At 42.3% G+C, this 17,876-nt stretch overlaps 3 protein-coding genes across 3 annotated transcripts; 1 reads left to right on the top strand and 2 right to left on the bottom strand.

Annotated features, from left to right (window-relative positions):
- Positions 1–515: 515 nt before the first annotated feature.
- LOC102712329 lies at positions 516–4,612 on the top strand. Its single transcript, XM_006647137.3, has 3 exons — positions 516–828; positions 3,468–3,748; positions 4,305–4,612. The coding sequence occupies exons 1-3, from the start codon at positions 554–556 to the stop codon at positions 4,382–4,384; spliced, it is 636 nt and encodes a 211-aa protein (XP_006647200.2). The 5' UTR covers positions 516–553; the 3' UTR covers positions 4,385–4,612.
- Positions 4,613–5,126: 514 nt separating this feature from the next.
- Positions 5,127–6,275, bottom strand: LOC102699935 (BTB/POZ and MATH domain-containing protein 1-like). Its single transcript, XM_006648507.1, has one exon. It carries the CDS (start codon positions 6,273–6,275, stop codon positions 5,127–5,129), a length of 1,149 nt encoding a protein of 382 aa, XP_006648570.1.
- Positions 6,276–16,556: 10,281 nt separating this feature from the next.
- LOC102699661 (BTB/POZ and MATH domain-containing protein 1-like) lies at positions 16,557–17,654 on the bottom strand (the record flags this gene model as incomplete). Its single annotated transcript, XM_006648506.3, has 1 exon — positions 16,557–17,654. A coding segment is annotated over one exon (1,098 nt), but the record flags the coding sequence as incomplete, so codon positions are not given.
- Between the last annotated feature and the right edge of the window lie 222 nt (positions 17,655–17,876).

Below are 17,876 nucleotides of genomic sequence, written 5' to 3'. Positions count from 1 at the left end.
TTGGTTGATAACATGGTGCACTAATTTAACGTGGAGGATCTTACCTTTCACTTGTTTAGATTAGATTAATGTGGTGGGGATGGAGGGAGTGTGTTGGAGTTTATCTATTAGGAGTAATTTACTATACATAGATAGATAGTCACTCGGTACACTTCAAAATATTTAGTTATGTTCTTTCGTTCTAGATTTAATGATAACCATTTAATGATATAAGTGACAGATTACCTATTATAAAGTTGAAAATCTATTAGAAGAGTGTGGTAATAAACTTTTATATCTATATATATATATATAACTTTTTTTAAAAAAGATATCGTTTAACAGCTATGCGTGTGCAAAAGCCATTGTTGAAGAAAAGAATCCCTTCCTACGGTGACTCTCGGGTGAGGCCAGGCATATTGAGATTTTAGAGCCCACTTTATTAAAAACTTCGATTTGAAGCTGAGAACCACCTGAAAACAATCATTTGACTAAAAAATTCGTTGGATAGGTGCATCAAGTTTAAAAAATGTACGCGTACAAGACGAGCAAAAATTTTTTTTTTTCTGAGAATATGATGAGTCGAACAATACAGGTTTTCCTCCACAGTAGGTGGAATCTGGAATATAACAGGGCTTGTGAGCTTGTCCCCCTCGGCTCCTCTGGGCGAGGCGACGCGCGCGCGCCGGAGCTTCCAGCGGCGTGGGCGGCGGCGGTGCAACTCGTCCCCCCCTGTGGCGTCTCCTTCCCCGCCCCTGCCCCGACCGGCGGTGGCCAGGCGCCGCGGCGGTGGGCGCTTTCATTGCAGGTGACGGCGGCGGCGGCCTCTGTCCCGGTCGAATCCCATAGGTATATCAGCAAACCCTAGAACTTCTCCCCACCCTTTCCATTCAATTTTGCACCCAATTTTTTGTATTAATCAGTGGAAATGATTAGTATGAATCTTGCTCTGTCATAATTTTGCTCTAAAACAAAGGCTAGAGACTGAGAAGATGCGAAATCTGTAAAAATAAATGTAAATAAGTGGCAAGAGGAATCCGAATGGATCAAACAGGCAACTTAGGAACTATCAATTGATCGGCAAAGGCTGATTGTTAAATGATAACTTAGAGGATCCACAAGATCTCATTCGTTCACAACTGAAGAGCTGTTTAAAAAATCTAAGCTCAATAAGAACTTTAAATCCATGTCAATGTGATCATCTTGTCAAAACCTGTTCTCTGTAACTAGTGTGGGATCGTGGCATGCATATTTTGAATGAGGGATGTAGTAGGCCATAGATTCATGTACTCGTGGTTGTTGCATGATCATTATCGTTACAAACTATGGACTGATTTAATATGTACAGTTTGTTTGGTGTTTTTATCTCCAGAAGATGGCATGAAGGACTAAAGCTTTTCTCTTTTGTGGGCTGCATAAGTGCTGGGTGTAAACAAAAGTTCTAATAAATGTCTGAAACTCTAAATAGGATATATCATCAACATTTAATTTTCCTATTTGAAATTTTGGTAGCACTGAGAATTTTTCCAATAACCACTCCAAAGATATCTAGATGTCCATTCTCTTTATTTTCTTAGACTTTATAGTCAATATCTCTACGGGCATATAACTTATTTTACCAGTACAAAAACATGTACTACTGCTGGATAGATTCATATGATTTTAAAGAAGAATTCTTAACAGAAGACCATGATGCTCTTAGCAGTTAAGATTGCATATGTTGTATTGATTCAACTTCCCAAGGTCCATCTACTTTTCTTATGAAATGCTATAATCTGAACAATTAATGTTTTAGATTACTAATTTAGATGCATGAAGTTAAGGGCAGTACTAACGTCCTAGTCCATCTTCAAGAATAGAACTAATAGTTCCTAACATATAGCATATAAGTGGACAAGAGGGGAAAAATGTTTCATCTCACTTGATTCTCCTAATGTCCAGTTTCAGTGCAAAATCAGAATAGAACTATTAGTGCTTGTGTGGTTGTATCAATCAGTCACTAGTGCTTAAATCTGACATTTCAAATATCTAAAAGGCAAAGATCTGAAAATTTCCCATTTATTCATTGCATAATAGTAGCAACCAATCAACCAAATTACTCAATCATTCATACAGAAATGAACCAGATTTGAAGGAAAGAGGTGGGGGAAGCTTTAGGGTTTCGGAAAAAATACCTTTCACCACAGTCAGTTGTCCTATGCCATAGTCAACTTCCTTGCACCGCCGTGCTCGTATTCTAGATGATGTGCTCATCCCCAGTTGATTGCCTCCGCTACCATGTGGTGTCTCTGCCACCGTGTGTTGGGATGGGGAGGAGATAGGTGGGGGGAAGACATAGGTAGTGGAGGCCCGCATCATCTCCAGTTTCGAGGAGCCAGAGGGTACAGGGTCAAGGGAGGCATGTGGTATGGGAGAGGTCTGATGCAGGAGAGGCCATCTCGTTCCAATTTTCTTTTGTGGTTACCCTCGCTGTTGGAATTCTGATCATTTGGCCTGTCCTGGTTTCATCATGTCCTGTCAGGGGGAGAATGTGTGGCACTTGCTTACTTCATGTAAGTCCACAAGAGATATGTCGTTCTCAGTTTTGTCCTTGGCTTGCAGCACCTTACACCAGGGCCAGAACCGGATGACACCAATTTCACGAAGTGTTGGCTTCAAGTTTTTGCAGCATGTGTTAAGCAACATCACAAGTCGTTAGTTGTGTTGGTGGCTTTGTCAATTTGGAAGCATAGAAATAGATGTGTCTTCATGGGGGCTTCACCTAATTTCAATTCCGTCATTGAAGATGTTGATAAGGCTAAGTTATGGTGTATGGAGGCAGCCAAGGGCCTTAATAGCTTTTGGCCGCAAAAGTTATTAGTTGTAGTTTTTGTTGTTGTTTGAAAAGTTCTTTTTAGACTTTGTTCCTGTTATGGGCATGTATGAGTCCTCCTTTTTCTCTCTTCTCTTCTTAATATATAATGATGCACAACTCTCCTGTGTGTTCGAGAGAAAAAATGTAACCACATTGCAAGAGGCTCCCAGGCCATCATCAGTCTCCATGGCACGCGGACCCCCTTGTAACCTGGGACATCAGCTACAGGATATGTCTATGGCAGATTCGTACCTTCGGTGCTACATTTGTACCTTCGGTGCTACATTTTGCAAGATTAGGGGTCTAAAACTGCAATTTTACTGATTAGTAACCTGGATGAGAGCGTCGAACAAGTTTAGGGCTTAAATAGTTCTTCTCTGATGATGATTCACATGAAATTCATCGTGCTCATGCCATACTGCCATGTTCAGTCCATTAGGCCCTTGGGATGGTGCATGGGACAGCTACTGCAACCTTATTATTTGCTTGTCATTGCACCTTATGTTTTCAAAGGCTGTATTTTCTGGGTTATGTTTAACAGCTAGTGTAGATTTCAGTTTTCTGTTTTGGTTGAACTCTTAGATCTTACTGTGTCATTTTTCTACCTGTATTTTTAAGTCTGTTTTTCATGTAGAGTCATTATGGCAGCTAGACGCACTGTTCGAGGGTATGCTCCTCTTCCTACAGAGAACAGGCATGACAACAGCCTAAATGATGATGTTGACCTTCAGTTCGCCTACACCCCAAAATCCTTCAGAAAAATCCCGTGGAAGTCAATTGCCTTGGCACTATTCCTTCTCCTGCTAGGAAGTTCTCTACTCTCCCTTTCATATTTCATATTCACAGGTCACATAGAAGGTGATAACTCTCAGGCCTATGGTCTCTTATTCCTGGGTATCCTTGCCTTTCTTCCTGGTATGTTAATGTACATTGCTTTAGCTTAAATTTTCATATTGGCATGGAATCGTTCCATCTTCTCAACAAAATTTTCTTTCCAAATTATTTTTCAGTCATTCACCCCTACTAGCTTCAAAAGTATTTATTGTAGTGTAGTCTCCTTTTCTCAACTGTATTGGCTGCTTGTAAAGAGAAATCAATAGGCACATGCATCATTGTTGAATTCAGCAATGTAAGGTAGCCCACATTGTTAATATGTAGCCATTACCGAGTGTAGTTCCACTTGACATTTGATGCTTCTGTTATTGATAGGCATTATCACGCAAAAAGAAAAGTCCCTTTTTTTTTTTGCATCGTATCTATTATGCTGGAAACAACTGGTCCTGTCTTTTGACATCTCAACTATTATGCTGGAAACAGAACCGGTTTTACCCTTTGGATCTGTCTTATAATGTGCATCCATTTAAAGTTATGTGTTTTTTTATTGATGCAGAAAAAGACATCCCTAACTTGTATCCATTTTACTGAAACGATTATGTAGTCATGACATGTGTATTCCGACAATATTTTGCAGGGTTTTATGAGACTCGAGTTGCTTACTATTCTTGGAGAGGAGCTCCAGGGTACACCTTTGCATCCATTCCAGATTATTAACCTTTTTTCATTGTCTCGCCGAGGGGGGCAGTGAAGATAATGAAAATGAACAAAAGCTTGAAACTTCAATCAGGAAATAGGAATCAGATGAGTTCTTGCTTTTAATACTACTAACATGCCAGCATGTAAATGAAGTCACCTGCTGATTGCTATGGTCACCTAATGGTATTATTTCACCAGGCATCACTAATGCTTGCATTAGATAAAATGCAAAATCTTGTTCTTGCTTGTTTCTTTCTACAATCTACATAGAAATGTTGGTGAAGAGTTGCTGCATATATTTGTCCCGCAATTCCAGTATTTTTTGCATAGATGCCATTAACGCTTTGATTTATTCTGTGGCCATACTTTGATGTATATTTTGAAGCTCTCACAGCTGCTGTTTGCAATTTGAGTCGTCATGTTTTACTACTTCCTCCGTTCCCCAAAGGCTTCGTATACTCTGTTCTCTTTTTTCTCTCCTGAGAGGCAGAGAGCGTCCCTGAGCTACGTTGGCTATGATTTTCCATCTATGGTCTATAGAATAGACACCATATATCAGTATAGGGGGGCTAGCTTTACATGTTCAAATGTTGCCAAGAAAATGTCTGAAACAACAAAACCAAACTTAATCCATAATAAGGCCATTACTTTCAAGACACAAAAGATATGTGGTAGTTTCTAAAGTACCACATCATTAACATTAACTTTTGTTTTCCCCATCATAAACAGCTTGGCATAGATGTGATACCACTGCTAAGCGCTAAGACAGACCCAGGGTTATCTCTCTTGTTGCTTTCATATCAAGAGTCTGGAATCTTGCAATGAGCTCCCTGAGAACAGATGGGCAACTGATCCTGAGATGTTCATAGCCATCGCTCGCCATCATCTCCAGTAGATTGGAAGGAGAAGCAAGGAACTCGAGGCAAGCCTCCTTGAGCCCGTGGCAGCCGTGCTGCTCAGCCAGGGCCAAACTGGTCGCCACCATGGCGGAGCCCATGCTCTCGCACAGCCTCTCCTCGCACATCAGCTTGAGCCTCTCGACGTTGTACCGATCCGCCGCGACCAGCAGATGCTGAGCCATCACCAGATCCTCCTCCTCACCTGCCTCTTCTTCTTCTCGAGCCATCCCATCCAGCGAATCGGTGTAGATGAAACGCAGCAGAGATCTGAACACGGATGGCTCTATGTCGTCGATCTGAATCTGCCTGTGGGCGTTCTCCTTCATGGCGCCAAGAAGCTCAGCCCTGAACACAGACGACCGGGCAGCGAGCACACACCTATGAGCGGAGAACCTCTCTTCTCCGACCTCGAAAACCACGTCCGCCGATCCATCATCCATGTTCTCCAGGAGGCTGCCAAGATTCTGACGCAGGTTGCTCGGAGGAACCTCCATGAATCTCTTACGATCACCACCCTGGGTTTCTGTGCTGTAGATCTCCTTGAACACCTTGATGCCACACCTGATGGAGAACGAATCGTCTCTCAGATGCGGTGACGGTTCTTCTTCCAGAGCCGTCTGATGGATGAACTTGTTGTACCCCCACAAGGAGCCCTTGTACGAGAATGTGCGGAGATCCGTGGTGAAGCTGTAGGACGCCGGCGCTGCAGGCCTCCCGTTCTTGCTGTGCTCAAGCAGTTCTAAGCTGAAAACCGCCTTGACGTCGTAGGAATTGGCAGAGTCGAGGATGAGGTAGAAGGACAGGTAGTCCTGGCTCTCCGCGGAGTCGCCGTTAGGGTAGAACCTGACGACCCAGGTGTGGCCTGCAGCGCTGAAAGGGATGGACGTCAGGGACTCACCGTTGCTGACCAGCGCCTTCATCCTCGAGTACCCAGCGATCTTGATCACGTGTGACCCGCTCATGGCTTCCGCGATAATGGCGGAGAACGTTGTGCAGTCGCCGGTGGTCATTCTGGAGGGCAAGCTAGGTAGCTAGAGTAGGATGGGATGTGGTGATTGATCGATTCTGAGATGGATGGATGGATGGATGGAGTATTTGCATAATGGGGAAGGCTTTTATTTGCAATGTTCAATAGAGGGGAGAAGTTTAGACCGGACCTACATCTGGGAGTGTAGGTCAAAACGAGGAAAAATGAGCCACTATACGTGTGTGTAGCATTAGGCACCTCGAGATGCTTTTCAGCAATGACCTTAATTAATTACTGAAGGTTTTAGTGAATACTGCTACCACTTGCTGTTTTCAGAATTTTAGTTAAGGACAATTCCATACATACACGTGATGACATGAGCAAGTGGTAGGTTGACAATTCCATGGAGATCGAGTTATACCGCTACACGTGATCGAGGTCAAACGCTCCCAATAGGTTGACATGCATGCCTTGTTCTGATCAAGATCCGGGTAATATATATGGAACTGTAGCGTTCATAATTAAGGGCCCTTTTGAATTGGAGGATTGGTAAATGATTTTTGGAGGATTCAATTTCCTAATTAACGATTTTTTTTCTATAAACCCCGTTGATTTATGGGAAGAGAATAAGAAATTATATATATATGTATTGTATTCCTACTGTCAATCCCATAAGAAAATAAGCAAGATCAAACCTCTGGAAAACTTTCCTTTCCTGCAAGTTTTCCTTAGGTACAATTAAAGGGCCACTCTTTCTATTTCATGTGTTTTCAATCCCTGTAGGATTAGAAGAAAATGATATTTTAATGCATATGCACTCTCCATCTATTCCAAAATATAGTTTTCCCCTAAAAATTATATAAATGGTTATATTTTGAAGCGAATGTAGTAATTCTTATCATGGGTTTTAAAGGGAGCCTAGTTTTTTTAATGATTAAATTTATTTTGGCCAATTGATATTTCCATAACGGGAAGCCTTAGGTATGTTCCATGCGTTTTAGCTAGTTCTTTGTTGGGGTTTTAGGCACTCGGCTGGGTTCAAAAACACTCTACATATATGTGGAGAAAGAAGTCATTGCCTCCAAGAAAAGACGTAACAAATGAAAATACAAGTTTAGGATTAATAGAATAGCGAAAGGGAACCGAGTTGGTAATGTTGGATAGCCCTTATTACCATAATGGATTGTACAAAAGTAATTTTATATGCTATAAACTCTTATGATCGCAAATACTCCTTCCGTCCTAGAAAAAGTTTACTTTAAACACGAATCCGGATAAGTGTTTGTCGAGATTTATGTACAAAAGTTAACTTATTTAGAGATAGAGGTAGTAGTATATAAGAAACGAATGATTAAGTTGATCCCCTCCAAATGATATAGAGGGGTTTTTAGAAAATATTGGTTTCAATATGGGCAAAATTAGGGTCTCTATTGCTTCCACTCAAGATTATTATAATCTGGATTATTAGGAATAATCTAAAATAAATAGATGGATTATTATGATAACTTATTATAAACTATAGGCTAGATTACTATAGTATGATAAGCACTTCTATAGGTGTTTTTTTTCAGATTATTGGTTAGCTAAATACCCACTGTACTTTGACATTTTAAAATAATTACGCACCTTGCAACCGCAAACCTAGTAATAGTTGAGGGCATTGTAGACTTTAGCCATACAATCCCATAATTTAGACTATACAATAATTCAATAAACAAACAGATTATAGCTTATTCTCCTCCAGCTTATTGTAATCTGGCTTGTAGTAATCTAGCTTAATAATCTAGCTTACAATATGAACCAAGTCAGGTCTTCTTATAAACTTGGACTCTTAACAATTTTTTTAGCTAACATCACAAAACAAAATTTTAAATGTAATAAAGATCAGGTTAGTACATAAGCATTTGTGCTACCCTCTCGCACGTGAACACATTACCACATATATTTTTCTCTTAAGCTATAATGCCACTAGCTCTCTAGGGGATTTTATTTTTTCTCGCTCATCGTCGAATATGGACCCACATGTTAGCTAGCCTTTTAACCCACATGCTAGATGGGCTTTTCACTTTTTGCCCACAAACAAACATGCAGCCCATATATGCTTTTGCTTATAAGCCAAAATTTGATTTATTTTTTTAACCTTTAATTTGGAGTTGATTTGGTGTTTTTTTATTGTAGTTTATTATCCACCATTTGCTTTTATATGTTTAGAGCATGTATATAAAAATTTAATTATTTTTTAGTTTGCAAATATACAGTTCGGTTTTATTCGGCGAGGGCCATTGTTTTTATTCATACACTTTATACACAAAGTCTGACTAAACTTTGGATTCAGAAATTTTATACTCCCTCTGTTTTTGTTTGACGCCATGGACTTTTTATTTACGTTCGACCCTTTGTCTTATTCTGATATTTTATCCAAATATACAAAATTATAAATCATACTTAAAGTTACTTTAATAATAAATCAAATCATAATAAAATAGTCAATAATTATATAATGTTTTTAAATAAGACGAACGGTCAAACGTAGATCAACGTCAAAAAAATCGAAGAGAGTATTAATTAGTATCAAATAATAAATATATAAAAATAAAAAAGAAGCTCAAAACACGTATTCGCTCCATGAAAGACATATGATTTTCTATTTTGGCCATCAAATCAGACGGCTTCGCTAAAATGGCCATGCATACGTAATCTCCTCTACTATTATCTTTTTCATTTTCTTTATTCGGTATTAAAATTTTAAAACCGGTTACAAAAATACCCCTGAGCGAAATAACACGGAACGGAGAGGGAGAAGACGGGAGGCCGGTGGACCAGGCGCCGCCGACGTTCGGCCTGGGCGACAGGCGTTCGGCTCTTCGGCCGGGGCTGTCGCTGCTGCTCGCCCGGGGAAAGACGACGGTGGCCCAACACGTGGCGGCGCGGCGGCGCATGAACCTGGATCACCCAGCGGCGCACCACGCACCTTCCGCTCGTCGCGGCGGCGCCCCTCGCCCTGCTCCTGCTCTCCCTCTCCCTCTGTCCCTCACCGCACCCGCCGCCGAGCTCCTCTCCGTCGCATCCTGCTCTGGTCGCTGGGGATGTCGCTGCTGCCCGTGCAGCTACTGCTCGCCCGGGGAAGGACGACGGCGGCCCAGCACGTGGCAGCGCGGCGACGCACCTCGCCCAGAGGGGCACCTCCCGCTCGTCGCGGTGGTGTCTCGGTCCCGCTCTCCCTCCCTCTCGCTCACCGCGCCCGCCGCCGAGCTCCTCGCCGTCGCGTCCTGCTCGGGTCTCCGGCAGATCGGTCGCACCTGCGCGCTGGCCATGGAGGTCGTGCGCGCGGAGAGAGGGGGAACAACGCAAGTATGATGAGCGCACGCGAGCAGCCAGCCAAACCCCTCCCCATCTGTCTGTTATCGTTTCCCAGGCGCAATTCGGTCTCAGTTTTTGTTGACCAGTTGACAAAGTTGTTTAGTGAATAAAGAAAATGGAAATTATCATTTTAGAGAAGAGGCACTGGATACCTGATCATATTAGAGAAAACCACGATTTCGAGGCTATTTTAGCGAAGCCGACCGGTTTTATGGCCAAAATGGCAAATTTCTCTTGGCGCGATAAATGACAATATTAATTGTGATTATTGCCTAAAATCCACAGCGTAAGTTAAGTATTTAAATAAAACCAATTGTAAGGAAAATCACGCGGTATTCAGGGACAATTTTGCCACCCATGCTAGATGAGCTAAAGCCCGTGCCCTATCCGCACCATTAGAGGCCCACTTAGCCCTAACTTTAAAATTTCTATCATTACTAAAGGGAAGAAAGAGCCAGAGGTATTATGAAACAGTCTGAAGAAAGGGAAGCAGTCTAGATGAAGATTGAAGAAGACCTCAACCCTCGCTAATATTTTTTCTGAATCCGTCGCTGGTTGTATCCAATGATTATCATGATATTATTTGTGATAATCACGATGGTTTTTAAAATATCAATAATCATGATATATATGCTAATAATCATAGTTTGAGTGCAGCGACATGTTGTAATTATCGCGATATATTACCATGAAAAATTTTCAGATTTGTTACCAAAACTTATAAAAAAATTTAAAATACCACAATATTTTCCAATCCATACGGCGGCTTACCAAATCTGCCGCGACAGCTCAAGCGATTCGATAACTGTGATAACACGAACCCTGGCTGCAGGTATAGTGCTGGAGCTTGGTCGTTTCTTCCACTTGATGTCCCGAAACTGTTTTATAGCCTTACTGGCCATATACTCAATAGAGCATCACAAGCTTGTTTAACAAATTTAAATCCGTTTTTGATTGATTGATTGATTAATAAAAGCTAAAAAATACTTAGCAATTCTATCATTTAAACCTAGCTCAACATCTTTTCTTCTGTTAGTTGTTTTTAGCTTTGTTAGTCTACTGTAGCTGGCCATATTTGTTTTGGTTTGGTCAGAGTCTGTTATCTCCTGAGATGTGCGCGTCCACGTCGAGGAGAGTTTTGCGTGAACGTGGAGCACATTCGTCGGCCAACTCAAGGCCACGTTCCTTTTCCTGTACGTTCTGTGTTAAATATATGTGATCCGAATTGTAACTGGAATTATATCCGGATTAGTTTCCTAGTAGGTTTCTCCCAGTTGTTTCCTACTAGGAGTCGGATTAGTTTCCTAATAGGATTCTTTCGCCTAATCCTACTAGGACTCTTAGATTTTTCCCTTATATATACTCTTGTAGTTTGCACGGGAAGAGGAGAGTTCTCATTGTTTCCCCTGCATTGTAATCATATCCTCATAGTGATTATTGCCGGTTAGCGCCCGTGGTTTTTCCCGCAAGGGTTTTCCACGTTAAATTCGTGTCTCGTTTGTGCCTTTGTTTCTAACAACTGGTATCAGAGCCGCGAAGATTAATCTACGCTACGTTGCTGCCGCTGACCGGGCTTTTTCCGGCGATCTACAGAATCGCCGTTCCGTCGAGATCAGGTCGGAGTCGGCGGCGACTCCGACTCGACGTCGCGTCCGCACAGAAGAAAAAGAAAGGAGCAGATGCACGCACGCAGGAGAAAAATTGATCGTTCCAAGGACAAGCCATCAGATCGTGCCGTCCAATCCGCGCTACTGTAGCAGCTACAGTACAGCTACAGTAACAGTATCGTTTTTCTTTCCAGATTTAATTGCTACATTTACCCGATCTTGTGTACCCAAAAGTTGTCAGATCAACTATTGTGCATCGTTCCGAGCACTGGAGTTTCGCATATCTGCTTGGGTTCAACATATTAATACCAACAGATTCAGGATTTATTCCCAATGGCGAGTTTAAAGTATGATCTACCTCTTTTGGACCGAGACACAAGATTCTCATTGTGGCAAGTGAAGATGCGTGCAATTCTTGCACAGCAAGATCTGGATGATGCGCTTGATGGATTCAACAACAAAAGGACAAATGATTGGTCCGACGATGAGAAGAAGAGAGACCGTAAGGCTATGGCATATATCCATCTTCATCTATCCAATAATATTTTGCAGGAAGTGCTTAAGGAGAAGACAGCTGCCGCGTTGTGGTTGAAGCTGGAACAGATATGCATGACAAAGGATCTAACCAGCAAGATGCACTTGAAGCAAAAGTTATTTCTGCACAGGTTGCAAGATGATGAGTCTGTGATGGATCATCTCTCCATTTTCAAGGAAATTGTTGCTGACCTTGAGTCCATGGAGATAAAGTATGATGAAGAGGATTTAGGTCTTATTCTGTTGTGTTCATTGCCTAGTTCATATGCAAATTTCAGAGATACTATCTTGTATAGTCGTGATACTCTAACTTTGCAAGAAGTTTATGATGCTTTGCATGCCAAAGAAAAGATGAAGAAGATGGTACCTTCTGAAGGATCTAACTCACAACCAGAAAGCTTGGTTGTTTGGGGTAGGCAACCAGAGAAGAACACAGACAACAAATCAAGACACAAAAGTTCTAGTGGCTACCGCGGGAGATCAAAATCCAGAGGCAAGTATAAGTCATGCAAATACTGCAAGAGAGGTGGACATGATATTTTCGATTGTTGGAAGCTACAGAACAAAGAAAAGCACAAGGGAAATTATAAACCGAAAGGTAAGCAAGAAGAGCAAGGTAAAGCCGCAGTTGCTACTGATAATAAACCAGATGCAGAATTACTGGTTGCTTATGCTGGTTGTGTACAAACCAGTGACGAGTGGCTTCTTGATACTGGATGCACCTATCATATGTGCCCTAATAGGGATTGGTTTACCACCTATGAACCTGTACAAGGTGGTAATGTTTTGATGGGTGATAATACGCCCTGCAAAGTTGCGGGCGTTGGTACTATACAGATCAAGATGTTTGATGGCTGCATTAGAACATTATCAGATGTGCGACATATTCCCAGTTTAAAGAGAAATCTCATCTCTTTATCTACTGTTGATCGCAAAGGGTACAGATATTCCGGTGGAGACGGAATTTTGAAGGTAACAAAAGGCTCTCTTGTTGTGATGAAAGCTGACATTAAAACTGCCGATTTGTACCATCTACGAGGTACTACGATAGTAGGTAATGTTGCTGCAGTTACCGATTCATTATCGAATTCCGATCTTTGGCATATGCGTCTCGGGCATATGAGTGAAATTGGTTTGGCAGAATTGAGCAAGAGAGGATTACTAGATGGACAAAACATCGGAAAGTTGAAATTTTGTGAGCATTGTATCTTTGGCAAACACAAGAGGGTGAAGTTTACCACCTCCACACATACTACTGAAGGTATTCTTGATTATGTGCATTCTGACTTATGGGGTCCTGCTCGTAAGAGGTCATTTAGAGGTGCTCGTTATATGATGACTATCGTTGATGATTATTCGAGAAAAGTTTAGCCCTATTTTCTAAAGCACAAATTTGAAGCCTTTTTGGTATTTAAGGAGTGGAAGACTATGGTCGAAAGACAGACTGAAAGGAAGGTGAAAGTCCTTCGTACTGATAATGGGATGGAGTTCTGTTCTAGGCAATTTAAATCATATTGTAGATCAGAAGGCATTGTGCGCCACTACATCGTTTCTCATACACCTCAACAGAACGGCGTAGTTGAGCGTATGAATAGGACAATTATTTCAAAGGCCCGTTGTATGCTGTCAAATGCAGGTTTACCTAGACGTTTTTGGGCGGAAGCTGCTTCCACTGCTTGTTATCTTATTAATCGCTCACCCAGTTATGCCATCGATAAGAAGACTCCAATTGAGATGTGGTCTGGTTCCCCAGCTAATTATTCAGACCTGAAAATATTTGGTTGTACTGCTTATGCTCACGTTGACAACGGTAAATTGGAGCCTAGAGCTATTAAGTGCATATTTCTTGGTTATCCTTCTGGTGTGAAAGCCTACAAGTTATGGTGTCCTGAAACCCAAAAGGTTGTGATTAGTAGAAATGTCATCTTCAATGAAACAATTATGTTGAATGATAAATCTTCTACTAATGTTCTTGTTGAGAGTCAGCAGAAAGCAAGCGTGCAGGTGGAGCGCTTGATCAGTTCAGGACATGTACCAGAAAAAGAGAATATTGCTAGTAACCAAGATGCACCGGTTATTGAAGAGTCAGACTCTTCTGTTGTTGAGCAGTCACCAAAATACTCTATTGCACAAGGCAGAGCTAGGCGAAATATTAAAGCCCCTCAAAGATTGATCGAAAAAGCGAACATAGTTGCTTATGCTATGAGTGTGGTGCAAGAAATCGAAGGTAATGCAGAACCTTCTTCATATTCTGAGGCTATTGTTTCTGCCGATAGCAATAGATGGATAGCTGCCATGCATGACGAGATGGAGTCACTTAAAAAGAATCATACTTGGAAATTGGTGGAATTGCCAAAGAAGAAGAAACCTATCCGTTGCAAGTGGATTTTCAAAAGAAAGGAAGGTATATCTCCAACTGATGGGACAAGATATAAAGCAAGGTTAGTTGCTAAAGGATATAGCCAGATTCCAGGTATTGATTTCAATGATGTGTTTTCCCCAGTTGTGAAGCATAGTTCAATTCGCACTTTACTTGGTATCGTTGCAATACATGATTATGAACTAGAGCAATTAGATGTGAAAACTGCATTTTTACATGGGGAGTTAGAAGAAGACATCTATATGGAGCAACCGGAAGGTTTTGTTGTTCCTGGTAAAGAAAACCTTGTCTGTAGGTTGGATAAGTCCCTTTACGAGTTGAAACAATCACCTCGGCAATGGTACAAGAGATTTGACTCTTTCATGCTTTCTCAGAATTTCAAAACATCACAATTTGATAGTTGTGTTTATCTTAAAGAGGTTAATGGTTCAATTATATATCTGCTTCTTTATGTTGATGATATGTTGATTGCTGCAAAAGACAAATCAGAGATAGCAAAATTGAAGGCACAACTGAGTAGTGAGTTTGAGATGAAGGATTTAGGTGCAGCAAAGAAAATCCTCGGTATGGAAATTACCAGAGAAAGACGGTCTGGCAAGTTGTATCTTAGCCAGAAAGGTTATATTGAAAAGGTCCTTCGTCGCTTCAATATGCATGATGCAAAACCAGTAAGCACTCCTTTAGCTGCACATTTTAGATTATCTTCAGATTTTTGTCCACAATCAGAAGTTGATATTGAGTACATGTCTGGAGTTCCATATTCAAGAGCAGTTGGTTCACTTATGTATGCCATGGTATGTTCGCGTCCTGACTTATCACATGCATTGAGTGTTGTCAGTAGATACATGGCTAATCCTGGCAAAGAGCATTGGAAAGCAATTCAATGGATTTTCAGATATCTGCGTGGTACTTCTAATGCTCGTTTGCAGTTTGGAACGTCTAGAGATGGACTTGTTGGTTATGTGGATTCAGATTTTGCTGGAGATTTGGATAGGAGAAGATCGCTTACAGGTTATGTTTTCACTATTGGAGGCTGTGCTGTTAGTTGGAAGGCAAGTTTACAAGCAACTGTTACCTTATCTACTACTGAAGCAGAGTACATGGCTATTTCTGAAGCTTGCAAAGAAGCTATTTGGCTCAGAGGCTTGTATACTAAGCTTTGTGGAATTACGTCTTGCATAAATATATTTTGTGACAGTCAAAGTGCAATTTGCCTTACAAAGGATCAGATGTTTCATGAGAGAACTAAGCACATTGATGTCAGATATCACTTTATTCGAGGTGTTATTGCTGATGGTGATGTTAAGGTATGCAAGATAAGTACTCATGATAATCCAGCTGACATGATGACAAAGTCAGTTCCTGCCACTAAGTTTCAGCTTTGCTCAAGCTTGGTTGGTGTTACGGTATAGTCCAAGAGACTATTTGGCGCGCAATCAATTTGACCTGTGAGGTGTATATTGGTGATTGATGATTTTTGATGCTACAAGAGGAAATTCGTCTCAAGGTGGAGATTGTTAAATATGTGATCCGAATTGTAACTGAAATTATATCCGGATTAGTTTCCTAATAGGTTTCTCCCAGTTGTTTCCTACTAGGAGTCGGATTAGTTTCCTAATAGGATTCTTTCGTCTAATCCTACTAGGACTCTTAGATTTTCCCCTTATATATACTCTTGTAGTTTGCACGGGAAGAGGAGAGTTCTCATTGTTTCCCCTGCATTGTAATCATATCCTCATAGTGATTATTGCCGGTTAGCGCCCGTGGTTTTTCCCGCAAGGGTTTTCCACGTTAAATTCGTGTCTCGTTTGTGCCTTTGTTTCTAACATTCTGAATAAAATTAAGGAGAAGAAAGAGCAGAAAAGCTACGCTGTGACAAAATTTTCTAGTCCACTGTCTAGTGTTGTTCCGTTTGAGGATTCAGTCCTGAGGTTAACCGATCACATAAGTCAAATCCAGAAAGAATGTTGAACGATAAAGCTTCCTGTAAAACTAATCGAACCTATGAAGAAAGGTAATTCTAGGTGCATATATGTTAGAAACAGTTTTTAGCACATAGGTGTAGGTACACTCGTGTGCTTAATGTCATCTAAATAGTCATTAAAAATATGAAAAAAATTGACAATATAGATTAACATGAGTTATATCATTCTAGAAACATGCAAGTTTAAATTCAACTTCTACAAGTCGTAGCAAAAAAACAAATAAAATTGAGACTAACTATACACATATTCATAATTATTTTTATTATTTTTGCTACAACTTAAACTTGCATGTTGGTGGAGTAATATAACTCATATTAAACTATCTTATTAAATTTTTTCATATTTTTTATAGCTATTTATATGACATGCAAGCAACGGGTGTATATACACCCGTGTGCTAATAATTAGACTGCTTCCGCATATATGTATGCAACACTAATGCACAGTATACTACTCAGTCACTTCTTTTTGGGTTCGGGTGGAAGAAATCTGGCAGTAAGCTCCATGAGGACAGATGGGCAGCTGCTCTTGAGATGCTCATACCCATCACTCGCCATCATCTCCAGCAGGTTGGGACGAGAAGCAAGGAACTCGAAGCAGGCTTCCTTGAGCCCATGGCAGCTGTGCTGCTCAGCCAGGGCCAAGACGGTGGCCACCATGCAGGAGCCCACGCTCTCGGCCAGCCTCTCCTCGCACATCAGCTTCAGCCTCTCCACGTTGTACCGGTCCGCCGCGACGAGGAGATGCTGCGCCATCACCACGTCGGCGACGGCGAGCTCGTCTTGGCCCGCCGCCGCGGAGGGCAGCGACAGCGAGTCGGTGTACATGAAATGCAGCAGGCGCCTGAACACGGCAGGCTCCATGTCCTCGATCCTGAGAGGCCTACGCAAGCTGCCGCCGCTCATGGCGCCCAGGAGCTCCGCCTTGAAGACGGACGACCGGGCGGCGAGCACGCACGTGTGGGCGGAGAACCTCTCGTCTCCGACCTCGAACACCACGTCGGCGCCGTCCATGTTCTTGAGAATCTCTCCCAGCTGCTGGCCCAGGTTGGGCGGAGGAACCGCCACGAACTTCTTGCGCTGAAGAATCCTCGTCTCTTCCAGCCGGATTTCCTTCTCCTTCAGCACGGTGAGGTCGCACCGGACGGCGAAGGAGTCGTCTATCAGGTGCTCCGACTCCTCCAGCTCGTCGTGCTTGATGAACTTGGTGAAGCCCCAGTCCGCACCTCTGCACGGGAAGGTGGCAACGCTGCATCTGGAGACGTACGATGGCACCGGGATTATTCCGTCGCCGCCGACGAGGCCGAAGCTGAACTGCGCCTTGACGTCCTTGGCGCCGGCGGAGTCGAGGACGAGATAGATTGACAGGTAGCCGCGGGTGGTCTTGGAGCCGTTGGGGAAGTACTTGATCGTCCAGTTGTAACCTCCGACGCTGAAAGCGGAAGAACTCGTGAAGCGGCCGTTCTCCAGCAAGGCCCTGGTTCGCGAGTAGCCATCGATCCTGAGCACGTGTGATCCGCTCGCGCCGCCGGCGACGATGGCGGATGTGCTGCTGCTGCTGTCTCCTCCCATGGCGGCGGCGGACGATCGATCGGAGAACGACTGTCAATCGTTCATGATGTGGTTAATCGTCTTCAATGATTAAGGAGAAATCTAGCTTTGCAGATGGATGGAACAAGAGATCGGAAAAACTAAACTGATACGCACGTACCTTGTAAGTTTTCCTGTGGATGAACTTAGATTGGGCTGGATAGATTAGAGTTGAGGACGAGGCACGCA

This window comes from Oryza brachyantha, chromosome 2, assembly GCF_000231095.2.
Source record: "Oryza brachyantha chromosome 2, ObraRS2, whole genome shotgun sequence".
Taxonomy (NCBI): Eukaryota; Viridiplantae; Streptophyta; class Magnoliopsida; order Poales; family Poaceae; genus Oryza; species Oryza brachyantha.
The sequence above is the reverse complement of the archived record's forward strand: the minus strand, read 5'-3'. Positions and strand labels throughout refer to the sequence as shown.

Excerpts from the sequence above, each read along its gene's own strand:
- LOC102699935 (XM_006648507.1), bottom strand. The coding sequence starts at position 6,275 with ATGACCACCGGCGACTGCACAACGTTCTCCGCCATTATCGCGGAAGCC.
- LOC102712329 (XM_006647137.3), top strand. The coding sequence starts at position 554 with ATGATGAGTCGAACAATACAGGTTTTCCTCCACAGTAGGTGGAATCTG. Across the intron at positions 829-3,467 it reads GTCCCGGTCGAATCCCATAG|AGTCATTATGGCAGCTAGAC; the intron begins GTATATCAGCAA and ends TTTTTCATGTAG. Across the intron at positions 3,749-4,304 it reads TATCCTTGCCTTTCTTCCTG|GGTTTTATGAGACTCGAGTT; the intron begins GTATGTTAATGT and ends AATATTTTGCAG.